General features: G+C 34.8%; 3 protein-coding genes and 1 non-coding gene across 4 annotated transcripts; 1 reads left to right on the top strand and 3 right to left on the bottom strand.

Annotated features, from left to right (window-relative positions):
* Window positions 1-696: 696 nt before the first annotated feature.
* Window positions 697-2,750, bottom strand: LOC133301120 (uncharacterized protein At2g39920-like). The gene is made up of 4 exons (XM_061500731.1): window positions 2,641-2,750; window positions 1,826-2,270; window positions 1,373-1,573; window positions 697-1,098 (listed from the first exon to the last, which is right to left on the bottom strand). The coding sequence occupies exons 1-4, from the start codon at window positions 2,702-2,704 to the stop codon at window positions 888-890; spliced, it is 921 nt and encodes a 306-aa protein (XP_061356715.1). The 5' UTR covers window positions 2,705-2,750; the 3' UTR covers window positions 697-887.
* A 2,408-nt stretch (window positions 2,751-5,158) lies between these two features.
* LOC133301110 (sedoheptulose-1,7-bisphosphatase, chloroplastic) lies at window positions 5,159-8,131 on the top strand. Its single transcript, XM_061500718.1, has 8 exons — window positions 5,159-5,318; window positions 5,498-5,620; window positions 5,760-5,945; window positions 6,536-6,617; window positions 6,726-6,947; window positions 7,322-7,422; window positions 7,520-7,591; window positions 7,727-8,131. Exons 1-8 carry the CDS (start codon window positions 5,220-5,222, stop codon window positions 8,006-8,008), a joined length of 1,167 nt encoding a protein of 388 aa, XP_061356702.1. The 5' UTR covers window positions 5,159-5,219; the 3' UTR covers window positions 8,009-8,131.
* A 1,259-nt stretch (window positions 8,132-9,390) lies between these two features.
* TRNAR-CCU (transfer RNA arginine (anticodon CCU)) lies at window positions 9,391-9,463 on the bottom strand. The gene has a single exon. It is a non-coding gene; the product is annotated as a tRNA-Arg (tRNA).
* Window positions 9,464-11,005: 1,542 nt separating this feature from the next.
* Window positions 11,006-14,690, bottom strand: LOC133301106 (eukaryotic translation initiation factor 5B-like). The gene is made up of 6 exons (XM_061500714.1): window positions 14,610-14,690; window positions 13,859-13,918; window positions 13,175-13,732; window positions 11,837-11,956; window positions 11,192-11,311; window positions 11,006-11,093 (listed from the first exon to the last, which is right to left on the bottom strand). The coding sequence occupies exons 1-6, from the start codon at window positions 14,688-14,690 to the stop codon at window positions 11,028-11,030; spliced, it is 1,005 nt and encodes a 334-aa protein (XP_061356698.1). The 3' UTR covers window positions 11,006-11,027.
* Window positions 14,691-20,452: the final 5,762 nt, after the last annotated feature.

Here is a 20,452-nt window from a genome sequence, read left to right as displayed (position 1 = left end):
TTTTGTCCCATAATTTATGCGTGATTATCAATCCGCTAAGCAATGCAAAGGAATATGATTATAAGTATTTCAGCAATTTCCTCAGATTCCAGTAACTTTCCAATATCTATTCTGGCTGTTTTGCACGTTGTGTTTTTGGTATATCTCACATTGGTGCATAATATGCCATGCTTGGAATGCTAGAATCATGGGATAGTTGAATACAAAGACATCTGAAATCTTTATATTTTTGGTACTTTATGCATATTTTATTTTTTTATATCAAGCATAAAAATCATAAACATACATATATCATTTTTAAGACCAAGAGGTATCCACGCACTCTCTGGTGTGGGAAATGTGTCACAAGGTAATTCCGATGAGTTTTTGCGTTTCCACATACTTGAAATAAAAGGGTATTTGAAATATTATTGAATCGTATTTGAATCTGTACATAGGGGTCTCTATTTATAGAGACTTCTTGACCTAATTTTGACCTAATGGGCTTGGCCCAATATACAAGTAACGGACTAAATAAATACAAATAAATGACTACATAATTACTATTCAATACAAATAAATGACTACATAATTACTAATAAATGACTACATAATTACTATTTACAACACAGATACATGGAACTGTGTTTACTAAGTGTCACACCTCAGCTAAAACAAAAAGATATTTGATAACATAGTATCTGACACATGGGTGTTCACGGATGCATGACTACATAATACTAAACATGCCACTAGGTTGGAGAGCTATGATTATGCTTTTGAGGTAATACTAAATTATGTTGTATTGATTTGATTGTGTAACAAAAACAAACCTAGTTTCAGAGAATAAGAACCTATATAATAATAGCTATTCTGTCTTCGTGAAGGATGAAGGATGAATCACGAAACTAATGTCCAGTATCTATGCTCTCTATCTGCTGCTCAAACTTGTCGCATACAGAGTCTGGAAGCAAAAAAATTCGTATTCCTGTATCTGGAACGGTCAACGCATCCATATGGCTGCTTATAATGCTTTTTATTCGGAAGCCCTTCCTCTGGATCACATTCCTTTGCCTAGAAAAGTACTCATTCCCTTTGGTAGAATCTGAATCTTCTCCTCTGAAAAAATGCAAATAATTGGCAGCATAAGATTCAGTTATTATATTATGCTTTTGGTAAAGCTAAAGCTAAATTAAGTGAGTGGGAGATATTTAGATATGAAGTCAAGTCTGAATATAACAGCATCTCTAAAACTTTTTTGTAAACCTCAATCCAAGAAGAGCAACTTTAAGCATTGAAACCTTTTGAGAACCCATAAGACTTCGAGAGAATGCAAATTGAGATCTTTCATTAGGCCTTATCTTGGATCTGTAAAAGAACATAATCACTATACCTCATCATCAAGGAAGACCAACCTCCAAATCCCGCAGAGACAAGATGATTAATGGTGACATTTCGGTGCGTTTCAGGCTTTCTTGATAACAAAATTATAGACCATCCACCAGTTTGAAGGTTCTTGTATAATCTTAAAGCAAGCATGAGCTTTACATTCTTTGCCTCCTTGATACAGTTGCTAATGCTGTCATTATGAAACCTACTCCAAAAGAAACTCCATGTCAAGTTACTTGCAATAACAAATAATGAAGATCAGCATCAAGTTGGAAGAACTACATAAAGGATGTAAGTTTGAGTAGCAAGAAATATAAATTGGTAAACTGATGCAAGTTGGTGTAACAAATCAATAACAATACAAATTGACACCACAATACCTTCTTGTCTTTGATGTGGGCATTTTTCTATATTTTACATTATCCTGTATCAGCGAGCATTAGTTGCAAGAAATTACCTGTGAAACAAATCGGAATAATAAGGACTCGGAGGGAAAATGTCATCTATGTCCATCAACACCATATCCAAACCATCATCTGGAGGTCTAACACTCTTAAAGTAATCATCAATCGCAGACATGGTTAAATCCAAGTCTCTAGCATATTGACCTCCTTTGATATAGTGTATAGCCAGGTCTCTGCAGATGTTAGGAAGATTATATCCTTCAAAGTTATTGAGCTCAGCTTGTAGAGAATACACCCTGCAATGACTGTAATAATCATTTATTTTCAGAAGCTCAATAACTCCAGCATTTTTACTTTGACATGATTGCAGCATAATCACCAAGGAAATCAGTAAAGCAATTAATAAAACTCCAAGAGTGACAAGTGAAGCTACAAAGATTGTTGCGGTAAAAGAAGTCATGTAGAATCCTGATTCCAGTTCATAATGGCTTCCTGTCTCTGTGAACAAGAAAGGAAAGAGTTACAATTGGATGGTGCTAAAAGGATAAGATTGCTGTGAACAAGGTCTATTATTTTTACTTTGATACGAGGTCAATAAATACAAAAAATACTGATATTATGTAAGACAAAAAAATTAATTTTCGCCTCCCTCCCCTCCAATCCTGGCTCCCCCAGTGGAGGAAGTGTTACTTCAATCACTACTTTTTACAAGTTAATCCATTGATTGATGATAATGATAATTGCATAAAGTACATGGGATAATTACTGAACTCCAAACATTACTCTATTCATGTGCAGGCTCTACAATAGATCCTAATGTTTTCAAATTCATTTAGAGCCAAAGAGTGACAAAGTTGGCATTACATACCAGAATCATCTGAGAGATTACGTGCAGAGTACTGCTGCTCCATTTGATGGACATAAGAAGACATAGCTTCAAGCTATAAGCTAACCTATAATCCAGTTCAAGTAGCCAAACCACATGGGTTTGCAATCAACCAAGAACTGAAATCGGTTCAGATTTCAGAACAAGATGAGTGAGATAAGCACCTGAGAAAGACATTACTCTTTGCCAAAACAAAATCTTGAAGAAAACACCATTTCACTTGAATGCCAAACACAAAGACATTAATGTATTGCACTAGAATGCACGAGGATACATGTTTCTGTTGTATGATGACTCACCCTCCGAAGGAAGCTTCCTTTATTTTTTTATGTGCCTTTCCTTTGTTTTGCTCTTTTGCGTGTTTACTTTGCATGTGTGAAGTGTGCGAACAGTGGGAAATCATGTGAACACTGAACAGTGGGAAATCCTTAATTTGTCGAATATCAAATTTTCTTTTTCTAAACGTATCCAATAGACATTGTCGTGCCTCTTATGAGAGTACTTTTATTTTTTCAACAATTTAAACTTTGATTTTTCTCTCATAAAAATCTATTCACTTATCATCACTCAATCTTCAATGCTCACCATGTGTTCTTTTTACTTTCTATTTCCATTTTTCCCTTGGGAGACTAACTTAAACTCTGAAAATAAGATTTAAACTCTAAAAAAAAGAGATTATTAATTTAATCTCCAAAATTGCTAAACTATAAGTAAAAAAAGAAAGAAAGAAAAGAAGGTTGATTGTAACAAATTTATTATTACAAAATTTATGCTGTAAGACTAAACATCCTCAAACATAGATATAAGTGGCTAGTTAGCTAGAAGGCAACATTTAAGACGTAAAAAATATGCTTATATTAATATATAGTCTACTTACTAAAATTTAAAGTAAATTTAAATTCCAATCCCACTTTGTAGAGTTTATAACAATGTTCTGAAAATCGGACCGGATCGATCGGGTTGACCCGAAACTCAGTGAACAGGTCATCTGACCGGTCCGGTTATCACATTGGATCGATCAAGTATCAAACTCACTACAACCTGGTGCGACCCGTCCGGTTTTGGTGAAAAACAAGTTTTCCAAAATAATAATAATTATAATTGACATATTTGAGTGATCTGTTACTTATTGACTTACATAAGTTATGTACCTACAATACTAATCTTATCTCAGTTATGCACTATGCAGAAAATTTTGATTGAATTTATAGTTAGAGATGCCGTTTACTGAACCTGAAACACCAATGTCACAAGTATTATATGTTTGTTTGATTCTTTATTGACAATAATGTGTAATTTATTATTTTTTATATTAAAATATTTAGAATTTATATATATTTTTTAACTATATGAGTATATTTATAATTTTTTTAATATAAATTATAGATTAAGTAAATACCATTTTCGGTCTTCAGCAAATTTTACGATGTCCGCTTTAGTCCTTAGCAAATAAAAAGGCTATTCGTGGTCCCTAAGAAATTTAAAGTGAATCCATTTTAGTCCTTTTGAGGGACTAATGTGGGTCTTTTTTGAATTTGTGAGGATCATGATTTCAACTAAATGGGTCTATTTTGAATTTTTTAGAGACCACGAATAACTTTTTTTATTTGCTAGGGATTAAAGCGGGCATAGTGAAATTTGCTGAGGACCAAAAAAAGTATTTACTCTTATAAATTTATATATAATCATCGAGTCACGCAGTTCAATCCACTTGTTGAACCAGTGATCCAGTGACCATAATTAATTTAAACTCATGTTTTTTATTCAAATTTATCACGTAAGTAAAATTCCAACTAAAAGCTCTTGAAAAACCGAGGCCGTAGCCTAGGTAGCTACTAGTTTCATCCCACTCGAGGCTAAAAGTAGGGCAATTCTGAATGAGAATATGCTACTATTAATGATTTTATTTATTTATTATATATTTAACATAACCCCTCGGGCAACAAGTATTTGGTCGGACACGAAGCACTTGTAATTATTTAATTAAATTTTTTTGATATCAAACTTAAATGGTTAACTGAAGATCACCTTTTTATATAATATAAGTCTAACAATTTTATTTTGTTTTTTAAATTACGATCCAGACGCACCCTTTATTATATTTAATTGTATTACATGTGAGGTTTCTAAATTTTAATGTCTTCTTCCTTTATTTAATCACACATTCCACGGTTTAAGAAAGTTTGGCAAGGATATTAGCTTTGTGTACACTTCCAAAATCTAAAGTGCATTTGATAACTCCAGTTTATGGTGCTAACAAGTGAAACCTGAACAACAAAACATGCAGAACACAGACAGTTAAGCACAAAGTCACAAACTAACAAACACAGTGGGGCTAGTAGCTCCCCCACCATATCTCTTTATATATATAGGACCATAGCACAACCACATAAACACTTGCGATATGCAGTTTCATCAACCTATCTACTCAGCACCTGCCACGTGGCACTACATGCATAGTTAGCCACTTATCTACTAATTGCTATCCCCTCTTCTCTTTTTTTCTCAGTCTCATTGTGAATGCAATAACACCCTCAACCTTTGGACACTATTTTGCAGCCATGGAAACAGGCATAGCATGCTACACCCGTGGAACTTTCCTTCCTAGTGTTTCTTCCAAGCACTCTCCACCCTCCATTTCTCCATCTTTTGGCTTCAGGGTATGTAGAACCATAGAGTTCCCATTTCAATGATTAAAGTCTTTTCACTTTAACTTTGAAAGTTATGTCATGCAGTTTATTCTTTGTTTGTGTAACTACTTCTACATGAGATATCATGACACTATATTGAAGAAAAGAAAATGGATGTTTAAAGTGAACATATATATTTGTAATGACAGAGTCTGAAATCAAGCTCTTTATTTGGAGAATCTTTAAGAGTGGCATCCAAATCAACACCAAAGGTTTCAAAGACAAAGGATACTTCTTCACTCATAACCAAATGTGAAATTGGTGACAGTCTGGTGAGTTATTTACATAGCAGAAAGTTCTCATCTGAGTCTGTAGGGTTGAGAGCACTTCCTGTGTCAAACTCACAGAATTTGTGGTTTAAAATTTACATGCATTCGAAATGAACTGATGTTGATGTTTTGTGTATTGTAGGAAGAATTCCTCACGAAGGCAACACCAGATAAGGGGTTGATCAGGTTGATGGTGTGCATGGGAGAAGCATTAAGAACAATTTCCTTCAAAGTGAAGACAGCTGCTTGTGGTGGAACACAATGTGTTAATTCTTTTGGGGACGAACAACTTGCTGTGGATATGCTGGCTAACAAGCTTCTTTTTGAGGTTAGACCAGTATTGTCAATAAGTTTCTATCTAATTAAACAATAAATCCTGATGCTGGTACCTCTTATTTCTCCATACTTTTAGTTTAATCCAATTCATGCACACATAGAATGGTCTAATTTCTATAAAAAGTGCCCATAAGTGTTTGGCTCTTTTGAATAATTTTGATGTAAAAAATTGTGATATAAATGAAAAATGATACGCAAGAATCATTTCCCTAGAATAGGAGAAGTAGTTTAGTTGCCAGTGTTATTTGTCATGTGGGAATCTGATGTACGAAACCATTTCCATTTAAAGTATTAGTTCCCCAAAGTTCATTTATGAAAACCAATTCAAATGATTTATGAAAGGATACAACCTAATCCTCACCTTTACTGGGATTTGCCTTTTGGCTTTACTTGGTTTTGTTATGGTCTGGATTAACCATGAGCTTCTTTGATATTATGCATAACTGAACTTTTTTTTAGTAATTAGAAAACTTTTATAAGGAACTGAATTCTTGACTTTTTCCCCCCCTCAGTAATAGTAATACAATGCTATCTTATTTTCAATGTGCAATGAAGCTAACGTTTCCAATGTTCTATGCATAGGCCTTAAATTACTCTCACTTCTGCAAGTATGCATGCTCAGAAGAAATTCCTGAGCTCCAGGACATGGGAGGTCCAGTTGAAGGTCTGCCACAATTATATTAAACTAGCCTTTAAATTTTGATTCTTCTCTTATAAATACAAAGATGTCATTATTTGAGGTTATGCATTTGTGTGAATATGAAACTAACAGGTGGATTTAGTGTTGCATTTGACCCCCTTGATGGCTCAAGCATCGTGGATACAAACTTCACAGTAGGCACCATCTTTGGCGTGTGGCCTGGAGATAAGTTGACTGGGGTCACTGGAAGAGATCAAGTTGCTGCAGCCATGGGGGTTTTGGGTCCTAGAACCACATATGTGCTTGCTCTTAAGGACTTCCCTGGCACCCATGAATTTCTTCTTCTTGATGAAGGTAAGCTTGATGCCACAAGATTTATAAGAATCTAGTAAGGGACTAGTTATACATTATGATATGGTCATTTAAAATTGAACTACTCAATGACTTTCTAGACTTCTTAATTCGAAAATTGTATATATGTTCCTTCATTGTTTTGCAATAGTGTAAAATTTTGTGGAAAAAGCTCCTCAAAAATGAGTTTGTCTCTAAATTGAGGAGGTAAGGATGTATCCATACTTAAATTTTAATTGATATAAGATCACGATGCACTTTATATTAAATCAAAGATGGATGCACCCTCACTTGTTCACCTGAGAGACAAGCTCACTCTAAAAAGAGTCTTATCCAAGCTATATATCATATGAAAAATTATCTGATTTATATTTCAGGAAAATGGCAGCATGTCAAAGAGACTACAGAAATTGGTGAAGGAAAACTATTCTCCCCGGGAAATTTGAGAGCCACAAGTGACAACCCCAATTATGCCAAGGTCTACCTATAGTCTAATATCAGAAAAGGAAGATTTATCTCTAGTATTATATGACATTTATCAATGAACACTAACATCTTTCTTTGTCATGCATTAGTTGGTCGATTACTATGTCAGAGAAAAATACACATTGAGATACACTGGAGGAATGGTGCCTGATGTCAACCAGGTTCTTTTCTCAACACAATCATACATGACATTCTAATGTGGTCTTGTTTTGGAATTATTTTAGCTACTTCTCTTTGAAGCTCACTTTCAACCAACGTAGCATAATATGTTTTTGAAAAAGTCTTCTTGAATGCAGATTATTGTAAAAGAAAAAGGTGTCTTTACAAATGTGGCATCACCATCTGCTAAAGCCAAGCTTAGATTGCTGTTTGAGGTAGCTCCTTTGGGGTTGTTGATTGAAAAAGCTGGTGGTTACAGCAGTGATGGTCAACAATCTGTGCTAGACAAGGTCATCACAAACGTTGATGACAGAACTCAAGTTGCTTATGGATCCAAGAATGAGATCATCCGGTTTGAAGAAACCATGTACGGTTCATCCAGGCTCAAGGGTGGTGTACCTGTTGGAGCAGTTGCTTAAGCTATTCATTGTCAATTTTTATCTGCTTTTTGCAAAAGATATATGCTATCTTCAGACAAGTCTGTACAATTTAGTCATAGATTTTCTGTTTATGACTATAACAAAGTTAAATTTATCTTGGTATGACCAAGATCTAGGCTTCTAGCCATAAAGTTGCATTAAACAATATCTCGATTTTTCCCTTTACAATTGATTTATGAATACCGACTAATATATAAAGAAGAAAAATTAAAAAATTACTTAATATTTTAACAGAACACAAGTTAGTTATAATTACTTAATATTTTAACAGAACACAAGTTAGTTATAATATTTAAAAGATATGTAATTTATTACAACCCAATACAGCATAATAGCATAAATGCAAAAGGAAACTTCTACAAGGACCCATTAAACAATTGAGTGAAAATAATTTGTTAAGTTAATATGCGACATGAAAAAAGCAACTGTGTACTATGTAGACTAACGAGCAAGTAACAAGCAAAAATCCTTTTAGGTAATATAAAATTATATGACTGAACAACAAGTACTCAAGCAGTAAGGTGGGAAGAGTAATGAGATGAAGCCATCCTTGGACAAGAGGTGAATGCACAAAGTGGGAAGAAACCTTCCTAGGTAGGGTAAATTTAAATATAGGAATATTTTAAATTGACAGTTATATTTACAAAATTTTTGTTTACAAATTTTTACAAATTACATTATGTAATATTCCTGAGAGTACATAGTGTAGTTTGTAAATAAAAAATTTATAAATATAATTTATCTCATCTTTTAATATGGACTTTCATTGTAATGGAGGAAACTAAATTTCATATTCATTCAAAATCCTTCATTTCAAGAAACTATTATTTTAGACACCAATTCCTTGATTTAAGGGATGAACTTTTGGTTAAATTGTAGCTACAATTGTTTTTAGGGACAAGATCCGTTTACAAATTTTTTTGAATTTTTTTATAATTTACACTGTGTTCTCCCGGGAGAACATAGTGTAGTTTGTAAAAGTTTGTATTCTCCCGAAAGAATATAGTGTAGTTTGTAAACAAAAAAGTTTGTAAATATAACATGTCTCTTGTTTTTAATAGGTTCATCAATTACCCAATTAGTCTAGTTATTTTCTCCATTTCAATGTCTCAAACTTAAAAAAAAATCTCTTTATCACTTGAACCAATTATTGATATTGTAGCTATTTTGATGTTAACAAAATAGTACGCCAAAGAAAAAAAAATTTAGTGATCCAGGACCATAAAAAAGAAACCAATTATTGATATTGTAACTATTTTGATGTTAACAAAATGTTACGCCGAAAATAAAAATTAGTGATCCAGAATCATAAAAGAAGGATTATCCATTTTTATATGATTCAGGATCACTAAAAAAATTTGCGCGCCAGATAGGGGTCGAACCTACGACCTTCTGCTTAGGAAACAGACGCTCTATCCACTGAGCTACAAGCGCTACTTTATATCAGGCGGTTTTACATATTATTTATTTATATTGAAAATTGGCTTTGGTCAACTTCGATAAAGTATTTTTGCAGCCAAAACATGTTTTGATTATTAATAAAGGAACTTTGGCCTTTTGCATGACCAATATTTGTTTGTTTTCCTGATTAAAATAATTATACATAAATAATATTATATGTATAGTTTTAAAATTTATTTTTAAATAGATAGTTTGTTATATTATAATTTTTAATATATTTATATAATTAAATTATTTTCTTCTCAATCAAATAGCCTTTTCTAAAATATTTCCCTTGAAATTAATGCTAATAGAGATTGAGAATTTAGGGCGTGTTTGATTATGTTTTGGTTTTTTTGTTTTTAAAACTGTTTTGTAGAATAATTATGAAAACAGTTGTTTTCTATATATTTTTTGTTTTGAAAGTTAAAAACCAAAACAGAAAACAAAAACAACTCAGACATGTTCTCTCAATTTGATTCTAAAAACAAAAAAATAGTTACAGTTTTAATTTTTTTTTTTACAAAACAAGCCTTACCAAACGAGTTTTTTTGTTATGAAAACTAAAAAACTGTTTTTAAAAACAGTAATCAATCAGAGCCTAGTCTTCTCGTTTAATGTTTCCCCTTTCAACTCTACATAAAAATTCAATACTCCAAATATTGTTATGTTATACCTTTTCCCCCTTTTTACCTTCTTCATTTTTTACCTATATGTTTTTTTTTTTTGGGTGTAAATCCCTATGTTTTATTTGTTTATTATTGTCTTGATCAAAATGAAAATATTGGTTCTATATGTATTCTCCGTACTATGAGAGTTGATACTTTTTATCAGTTTATTTGTACTTTTCATCACATTTCCCCCCCTTAACTACTATAAATGAATTTCAAACATGAAATCTTTACAACGTCACAATCAATGTTCAACCTTCGCATAAATATTTTCTGTACAGAGATCACTTCAATTCCTTCCTTTAAACCATTTGATTTATGAGATTATATTTTCTTATGCAACAAGAGATATATCTCTTGTTGCACTCACAATTTTATATGGATCCCATTGTATATGAAAAGAGAAGGAAAAAATTAAAATGGGACCCATACCTTTTTGAGTATGTAAGAGAGATTTGTTGTCTCCTATTATATAAGATTAATATTTCCCTTGATTTATTTAATTTCAATTAAATATTTATTTAGTTTATGGAACTAATGGAAGTGCTATGTGTTCATCCAAAATACATTAAGCCCCCCTCCACACACACACATAAAAACAAAACATAACAGCTATATTTAATATTTTTTCACTAAATACAAGTTAAGAATTATAATTTTCTTGTAATTGAATACCAGCAGCTAAATTGCTCTAACTAAATTTTTTTGTCACATCAAGAATTACTCCCGTGAAATTTTGCTTTCCCTCATGAAAAAAAAATGCAATTTAGAACCCTTATTGGTCACCATGTTGGATCCAACCTTCGAAGTTTTGCATAGAACAAACATTTCACTGAAACCTTTTTTTTTCTGAAATGAATACTTGAGTGCCTACACATCAAATCTCCTCATTGTATCTTGAAAAGATTCTTCAATTTCACAACCAACCTCCATTCCTCCATATTAAGATCATCCTATATCAATCAATAGTGTAAATTTTAAGAGACAGTTCAACAAAATCCATAAATATTTAAATACACGTTGCTCCTGATGCTTATTATTAATAACTTACCCGATAATTAGTTTTGAGTATATCAATAGATCTCCGTGAAACATGGCTTACAAGTTCATCATCAATCTCAAAATGCCTCCCATACATTTTTTGATGCTCCTCGGAGTTGCTGCCAACAATCTGTAAACCAAATTGAAACGCAACAGTAAGACTGAAACTAAGAGTGCTCAACAAATATAAAAATGATCCACTTCACCTCTTCACTTTAGTTTCTCTTTCTCAATAACTAAGTCTAAAAATTGACCACATGTAATGTTGAGATATATAAAACCATTAATGTAGTCTCATCCAACAACTTAAGCTTTTGGGTTGTAAAGAACCATGTAAAGAACCATTTCAAGCTGTTGGGTGAGGCTACATTAATGGTTTTATATATCTCAACATGTAAATTACGTAAATGTACCATGACAGTTTCTATCATTGTAATAAAACCATTTCCTCAAATACAAAAATGATCCATTTCACCTCTTCATTTTTTTTTTCTTTTTCAACATCATTCAAAAACTCAAAGACATAAGCTTTTCCTTCTTCTCCAGAACAAGGGAGGTTTTAAGTCCATAATTCAAATTCCATTTTTCATTGGGCAAACTTGGTGAATTCAGAGATGCTTGTTATAAAGAATCTAGTTTCAGTTCAAGCACATACCTTAATGGCTACTTTCTGCCCCTTCTTCGCATAATCAACAGGTTTATGGTTATTCTCAATCGAGGCAATGCGGCCAATGTCAATGAACTCTCTGGAAGGAATACAAATAGGAGTCCCAACCTGTCAAGTAGACAATATCAGATGCAAATTTAAGAAAAAACACGACAACTAATTTTTGCGCATTGCACACAACAGACTTCATAACGTGACATGACTCTCCTTAACACCATAGCCCAAAAAAATAAGGTGGATCTTAAATGGTCAGAAACTGCGAGACCAATCTGAAATTAATGATGCACAAAATGTAAAAACACATAATGGGAGAATCATCTGAACTGAGAAAGCATATATTAAATAAACACAAAAAATTAATAATCATAACAATAATGATGATGATAACAATAATAATAATAATAATAACAATAATGATAATGACAATAATAATAATAATAATAATAATAATAATAATAATAATAACAATAATGATAATGACAATAATAATAATAATTATAAAATATTATTATTATTATTATTATTATTATTTAAGGATGATTATTGGATGAAATCTAGTGGTAGGAGCCATTTTGGCAACAAAAAATTCAAGCTCTGGCATTTTCCCATAGGGAATGGATAGAAAAGACTCGGCTGATAAATTATGTAGCTTGGCGATGAGAGTCAAGCACAATATTTCACTTCTACACTTAATTTTATACAAGTCTATATACAACTCATCCATTTTTTCAAATGTGCCATGACTAAAGACAGACAGTTCTAAGAGTGGAAGATCTTCCCCCAACTTAAAGACTCCATATTGAAATCAATTAATTAATTTGGAAACAAAACCAAGCTCAAACTAGTGTCTAAAGTCTTCCAGATGTGATCAACAGACTAAGGCTATTATTGTTTGAGAAGGTGGAAAATGAGGATAAATGTGAGAATGGAGCAGGACAACAGAATGCAAAGGTTTATTTTCACTAATTGTTGGTTAGACGGATAAAAATTCACTTTAAGCTCACTTTCATACTAAGAACCACAATTTGAGGGGTGGAATGTAAGTAAGTTGCACTCCACTTTCAATCTTCCAACATTTCTGTTGTACCAAGCAAGTGTAAAATGTTTTCATTCCAACATTTCCACCTCCCAATTTTCTAACTAGTAGAACAACTGCAGCCTAAAGTTATACAAGGGACAGAGAAATATGATTGCTAATCCCTTTGTCAAATATGGATCGTTAACAAAAATACAACTGTTGAATTTACTCCAGGCAAAAGCACCTTATCTCTAGAAAACTGCTATTCATCATATACATTGCAGCCGTATTAAATTAAAAAATAATACCTTTGCAATGCCTTCAAGTATATCAACTCCCAAAACAATTGGATCCTTCTTGTTGAAAATGCAATTCGGTAAGATTTTCAGAACACATGGGAAGACTGCCTCATCAGCAGCTTCTCTCTTTTTCTCCTCCTTAATGTTGTCAATATAAGCCTTAAATTGATCAAACAGATGATAAATGATATCAGCGATGAAAATTTTCACACCCAATTCATCTGCAAGTTCTCTAGCCTCAGGAGTGACTTTGACATCAAATGCCAATATAGTAGCATACTCTCGTGTCTTTTCAAGCATTACATTGGCCTTCATTACATCCTTTTTATGTACAGGGCCTATGCTTATACCACTAACAGGAATATTCACTTCAGGAGTTTTCAAAAATTCCAGTAATGCCTCCAAGGAGCCAAGGGTAGATGCCTGTACACAAACACCCTCTCCGCTCTTGTCAATCCTGCTCATGACTGACCGCATATCTTCCATTGTTGCTTCTTTAACATCTTCCAAGTCATCATCAGGGTTCACCACATATAAACCAGTGCCAGCTATAGCATGTTCAAGCCCCTGAAAAAAAAAAAAAGCCACAATAAAACCAAATCTCTACACATTCATAGACATAAGAATTAAGAAAGACATGATTGGATAAAAGCTTGATTAAAAAGAAGTCAGATCAATATCACCGAGAAGTACCTGGGAAGTAATCTTTATACCCATTGCAGCTTTGATTTGTTTGTCATGGAGATAAGTTCCCTGAAATTAGACCACCATCACTTAGTTATGAGACATACTGAATAAAACACTCCCTCTGCCAGGATGAAATTTATTGATTAAGAATGTATTACAGCAAACAAACTGTTGACGTTTGATATACATGGATGAGAAGTTCATTTATTCAATCCAATAAAATAAAATTTGTCTGGTATGAGAAACAAATAATCCAAGAACCCTCTCCGCCAAGTGGGTGTCTCTCAATTTTTTATGACCTCTCCCAACTGTTGATTCATATTAGCATAACAATATGAAGTATAAACAAATATATTTGCCAGAACACTTCCAAGTTCTAGGGTGTGCATGACAATCTTCCCGGAATCAATTCTTTTTTAATTTCTGTTTCTGGGAACAGAAATGGATAGGAAACTCGTTTGGTAAAATCGGTTTATTTTTTTGATCCCGGGATGAACCGGTTTAATTTTTGTGCTGGGAAACAGAAAAAAGAATTAATTTTTTTTTGCTTTTTTGTTCCCGGGCACAAAATAAGAAACACTTATCTCTCTCAATCACTCTCCATCTTTACCATCATCACCACCACCATCATCATCTCGACACGACTGTCGCCACCATCGTCGCCGCCGCCATCGTACCACTTGTGCCATCGTCACCACCCCTCACCACCATGATGTCACTGCCAGCCACCATTACCACCACCTCCACCCATCACTACCACCATGCCACCGTCACCACGACTACCACCTCCATCAACCACTATAATCTCAACCACTGCCGTCACCGCCACCATCGCCATCATATGTCAGTGCCACCACCCTAATCGCCATCACTACCACCACCACGACGCCACCACTACCATCACAGTCACTACCATTGTCGCAACCACTACCGTCTCCACCACTGTTGTCGTTGCCGCCACTAACCACCACCACCATCGTCACAACCATTACCGTCACCACCACCACCATCGCCACCACTATCATCACCAAGCCATCGCCACCACCACCGTCACCTACCACCACCGCCACTGCCGCCACCACCACCATGATGCCTTCACAACCACCACTACCATGCCACTGCTACCATTGTTGCCGCCACCAACCACCATACCCACCACCATTGTCGTTGCCACTGCCGTCACCTCCACCACCACCATCCCTACCACTACCACCGTCGCAGCCACTGTCGTCACAACCACCACCACTATCTTCACCACGTCACTGCCACCACCACTATCGTACCGCCGCCGCCACCACTATTTTGGGGTTTTGAGAGCTTCAACTTCCATTGAAGCTTGAGGAGCCATCAATCCTTGGTTGTGTGACCATTGGTGGTAAGATTCTAACCCTTGAACCTTGTTTTCTTGAAAATTTCATGATTGAGGGTTTTGAATGAATAGTGTTTTGGGGTTTTGATAGTGTGAGCCGATTAGCTATGCTCTAGGAAGAATGGAGCTTAGTGTATGTTATGAGAAATGCTAGGAATGATGATTAATCGGTGAAAATGAGCTTAGATAGTTATATGACTATACTTTGAATATTGCAAGAATATGATACTTGGTTGTGAGTTTTCTTGCAATTATGATCATTGGTTGGTTAAATGATGATTGTGCCATGTTATGTTTAGGATTGAGGCATTGGGACCAACCTTGAGTGAGCAACCATTGGAGCAAGCTATGGAGCTTGATTAGCTCTTGGAATAGGTAAGCTCATGCTAAGTTAATATGTAGAGTTGATGTGGTAGTAATGGATATATGTAAATATTCATTGGATAGTATGATTGATGCTATGGCACCTTGGTGTAGGTGTGTTACTTGTAAGTCATTGTTGAAACCAAAGTTGATTGGTTGCTGAACCTGTTGGTGGTGAACAAAGGTTGAACTGAAGCTTTGAGGTAAGCCTTCGGACCTTGGGTGTAATTCCCTTGATTGTTCCACCAAGCCCTGATTGGGTAGTGGTTGTAATAGTGTATGTAAATGCAATGAAATAGTTGAATGCTTTGTTATACGTATGTGTATGCATTTGGTGTGGCATAGGATGGTGGTTCCCTATGTTGGTATGTTGCATGACGATGCGTAAATCATACTTGGTAGTTTAGCTGGCCAGTGGGACTATTTGCATCTGAGTTTCCTTAGGACAGCTTGAGAGCTCGAGGGATTTCTCCTAGAGATGTTATTGCACTTTGCATAGATATGTATTTACTGCATTATTATTGTTATTGCTATTACACTGATATGGAACTGTGGGGTGGAGAGATGCTCCAAGGACCCCTGGTTTACTGGATATATTCGTATATCTCACCCCGTGTTGCGGGGACCCCCTTTCAGGTAAGGATGCTGCAGGGGCCACCAGTGGCAAGTGGCCATACTTAGACTAGTAGCGATGCATGAGGATCCTGTATTTTGATATTATACATGTTGTTTTGTAGCTCACATGTATAGGATTGTAATTAATATACAATTGATAGATGTATGATCTGCTTATTTGGAATGGACTTAGCTTATGCTCATGCCTTTGGTTATCTCTTTGTTGATGGGAGTCAAGGGAGTGATCATAGTGTTTTGTAAGCTAAGTTCCATGAATTGTAATGAACATGAATTGTAATTGATGATTACTTTAAGTTCAATATATGTATTCTCATTAAGTATTTGATTGTTGAACAGGAAACTAAATTAGGTACCTACTGCTAAATTGGGAAATGTTGAGAAAACAAAGACATCCTGTCCGGTTGACCAATTTTCATACCCAATGTGATGGAATTAGACTTTGATGTCTCTATGGAAGTTGTAGACATTTCTCTTAGCTTTCCATAGAGACCAAAATAGTGTAATTTGAGTGAGTATAGCTCAAGTTATGGGTGGAAAACCATAGGTAGGTTAAATGACCTTGTTTTGGGTCACCCAGCCCTGTGGATGGCGCCTGAGGCGCCAGATTCACGCTTGGGGCGCCAAATTACAGAACCAGACAGTAGCATCTACGCTGAGGGCGCCACTCCCATGCTGGGGGTGCCAACTTTCTGGTTGCCCACGCTCTTGGCGTGGATCCCACGCTACGGGCGCGGGGGTCCTGGAGATTTTGCACCACTTTTCTTAGTAAATGCCTAACTTTGGCTACGATGCTCCGATTTGAGCGCGGTTTGAACCCACGCGTAGCTAATGAAGAATACCATAACATAGTAGAAGATGGGAAGAATAAAAGAAGTGTAGAATTAAATGGATAATTAAATAGATGAAGACCTTCAACGACGTATTGTCTAATATACAGGGGATATAATATTAAGTTTAGTCCCGTTATTCCGCATAGCAAATATGGTTATGATCACACACTTGATTATTTTAAATTTGACACATTTTAAAAAGAAAAATTTATTCGGAATTTAATTGAACATGTGATGGTAACTGCGCTTAATGCCGTACGCAATGATAACAATCCGGTTCTAGAACGGGGTGTTACACAGTTCCTCTCACATTGATTTTTATATTATTTTTTATTTTTTAAAAGAACTAAACTTAGTAGGTCAGATTTTTTTTCTAAGTGGCAGATATTATTTTTTCTGCCACTGCTGCAAAAATGATAATCCCAATTTATATAGGTAAAATTATTTCTTCGGCTGCTGGACGTCCAATAATGATCTTACATTGTTGATCGATTATGATTTTTCACATTTAATGCTTTCACCAACCTCTGTATGATTATAATCCCCCGAATTTATTTACTGGATGTCAAACAGCTGAAGAAAAGTAAAGCTCAATTTATATATGCTTGCTTCTATGTTTCAAAAAAAAAAAATAAGGGAAAAATTCATAAACCTCGTATGATTTACTCTTTTATCACTTAGACCCCTATGCATTTTTCTTATCAATTAATGCTCTGATTTTTTTTCATCCAAATCCATCTTTAACACTATTTGAAATTAAGCTAATTTGCCCATTTTATCATTTTACTCTTTTATCAAATACTATTATGTGATGTACACATCATGAATACCTTTCCTCTGAATTCTGAGTTTGTACGTGTATGATTTTTCGCTTTGTTACTGCAATTTAAATTACGATTCAGGATTTTTTTTATTTTATTTTTTAACATAAGGGAAAAATCAGAATTAAGAAATAAAACAGGATCTAGGGGTAGTTACTCCCATCAAATCTCTAACAAAAAAGATCTCTGCAATCCAAAGGGATCACTGGGAATAGCTGCAAATCCCAAGTGTCTAGCAACTTCCCCTTGGCTGCCAAAGCATCCGCAACAGAGTTCCCTTCCCTAAAGGTATGGGTGATACTAGTTTGCCATTGCTTGCAAAGCCAAACCCGAATTTGAGCAATCAGTGGAGCCAGCGGATGACAGTTTGCACAGTTCCCTTCGATCAGTCTAATTGCAACATCAGAGTCAGTCTCTATCCATACCTTCCTAAATCCAAGGTCCCAAGCAACATGGAGGCCATTGAGAATACCCTAAACCTCAGCCCACAAAGAGGATCCAAATCCCAATTTCCTGCAAAACCCTCCCATCCAAGAACCTGCTTCATCTCTAATGACCCCTCCGCAGCTAGACAGAGAGCCATCCAAACTGCTAGACCCGTCAGAGTTCATTTTAACCCAACCTTGGGGTGGGAATTTCCAAGCAATTTGCAGCTCGTCCTTATTCCTCCTTTGAAGTCCCTGTCGGTCCAGGGCTGCTGAAGCCGCTTTGAAGTTCCACACAAACATGTTTGCTTGTCTGATGATTGCTGCCTAATTTGCTTGTTTACCCTCAAAGATCTATTCATTCCTCGCTTTCCAAACCAGCCAACATAGGACCCCAAAAACCAAGCTCCAATTTCGTTGAGTGGGGTTTGGCAGAAGGGGCTCAAGGTTAAGTTCTAGCCACGTTTTCCCCTCTAAGCCATAGAAATCATGCGACAGTCTTCCATCTCCAACTCGGTCCCAGATACCTCTGCTCAAAACACAATCCCTCAAAATATGTGTGGTGTCCTCCGGCTCCAAGCGGCAGAAATTGCAAAGATTATCCACCGTTAGCCCCATTCGCTCTCTTTTTACATTGGTTAACAAATGATTCCCAATGGCCTTCCAAATGAACATTTGAATCCTTCTAGGGCCTTGCCACCTCCAAGGGATGGCTCCATTTCCCTGACTATGGCGAGTTGGGGTCCCTTCGACCAAGTTAAAGGCGGATTTGACAGAGAACATTTCATCGCTAGTCTCAGTCCACGTGACTCTGTCTTCACGATTACCAAGCTTCGGGGGCATCAAACTCCTCAGTATTTGAAATATGAGGAGAATTCTCCGTCAAAGCAATGCAATGCCTAAATGACATGGTCACTATCATGATAGTTAAAATCTCGATTTAAATATGTGCTTTTACAATTTTATTTTTGGGAAAGGATCCACTTATCACCGAAAAAGTTTACCACTCTTACAACCAATTTAATCATCGTTGATTTCCGTCAATCTAACGGTTATAATTTATTGGAAATTAGTAACATTTATTCTGTCACACTTATTAATTAATTATTAATTTTCAATAAATTATAACCGTTAGATTGACGGAAATCAACGATGATTAAATTGGTTGTAATAGTGGTAAACTTTTTCGGTGATAAGTGGATCTTGCCCCTTTTTTTATCAAAATGATTTCATCAAAATTATAAACGCTTTTACGTTTTTATGATTTTTTTACGATTTTTTTCACGTTAAGATTTTACGTTTTACAATTTTTTATCCTTCCTCCAATTATAGGTAAAATCTCAATTTTAACTACCATGGTCACTCCTAATGCTTTGTTCAATGCTGAAGATTGCTTAAAATACATGTCTGCTTTACGAGGCCCGGCTATATTTCGATTTTGTGCTATTCTGCGGGTGCTTCTGTTTTCCTCACTACCTTCCCTCTATATGTTATACCTTTTCCCCCTCCTTTTTACCTTCTTCATTATTTACCTATGTTTTTTTTTTTGGGGGTAAATCTGTATGTTTTATTTGTTTATTATTGTCTTGATCAAAATGAAAATATTGGTTCTATATGTATTCTCCGTACTATGAGAGTTGATACTTTTTATCAGTTTATTTGTACTTTTCATCACATTTTTTTCCCCTTAACCACTATAAATGAATTTCAAACATAGAATCTTTACAACGTCACAATCAATGTTCAACCTTGGCATAAATATTTTCTGTACAGAGATCACTCCAATTCCTGCATTTAAACCATTTGATTTATTTAATTTCAATTAAATATTTATTTAGTTTATGGAACTAATGGAAGCGGTGGCGGAGCCACGTGTAGTGTGGGTGTGATCTGGAGCTGGACTAAATTTTAACAAATTATACTTATTATATATAATTATATAATTATTTATAATTTGATACGGATTAAAATTATAATTTAGCCCTATGTAAAACTTAAAATATTTTTGGTGAAAGTTTTGGCAAGTTGTATTAGGTTATGTGTCTAATTTTCACTTGTATAAAAAATAAATTATTTTAAGTAAAATTAAAAAATATTTAATAAAATTATTATTCTTCGTAGTGCTGGTTGCTCAGGTGTTCTTTTGTATTTAATAT

Source organism: Gastrolobium bilobum, unplaced genomic scaffold (genome assembly GCF_033153095.1).
Source record: "Gastrolobium bilobum isolate Gb01-03AN ecotype WA unplaced genomic scaffold, APGP_CSIRO_Gbil_v1 utg10099, whole genome shotgun sequence".
NCBI lineage: Eukaryota > Viridiplantae > Streptophyta > Magnoliopsida > Fabales > Fabaceae > Gastrolobium > Gastrolobium bilobum.
This window is presented reverse-complemented; position numbering and strand designations above follow the sequence as displayed.

Bases quoted from the DNA above. Each gene is read 5' to 3' on its own strand.
- LOC133301110 (XM_061500718.1), top strand. From the start codon at position 5,220: ATGGAAACAGGCATAGCATGCTACACCCGTGGAACTTTCCTTCCTAGT. The intron at 5,319-5,497 runs GTATGTAGAACC...TTGTAATGACAG, and splicing joins CTCCATCTTTTGGCTTCAGG to AGTCTGAAATCAAGCTCTTT. The intron at 5,946-6,535 runs GTTAGACCAGTA...TTCTATGCATAG, and splicing joins CTAACAAGCTTCTTTTTGAG to GCCTTAAATTACTCTCACTT.
- LOC133301106 (XM_061500714.1), bottom strand. From the start codon at position 14,690: ATGGCGATGGTGGCGGTGACGGCAGTGGTTGAGATTATAGTGGTTGAT. The intron at 11,312-11,836 runs GTATGTGCTTGA...TTTGGTTTACAG, and splicing joins GGCAGAAAGTAGCCATTAAG to ATTGTTGGCAGCAACTCCGA. The intron at 11,094-11,191 runs GTAAGTTATTAA...TGATTGATATAG, and splicing joins TACTCAAAACTAATTATCGG to GATGATCTTAATATGGAGGA.
- LOC133301120 (XM_061500731.1), bottom strand. From the start codon at position 2,704: ATGTCTTCTTATGTCCATCAAATGGAGCAGCAGTACTCTGCACGTAAT. The intron at 2,271-2,640 runs GTATGTAATGCC...TCTTGTTCACAG, and splicing joins TAATCTCTCAGATGATTCTG to AGACAGGAAGCCATTATGAA. The intron at 1,099-1,372 runs GTATAGTGATTA...GCATTTTTTCAG, and splicing joins TGGTCTTCCTTGATGATGAG to AGGAGAAGATTCAGATTCTA.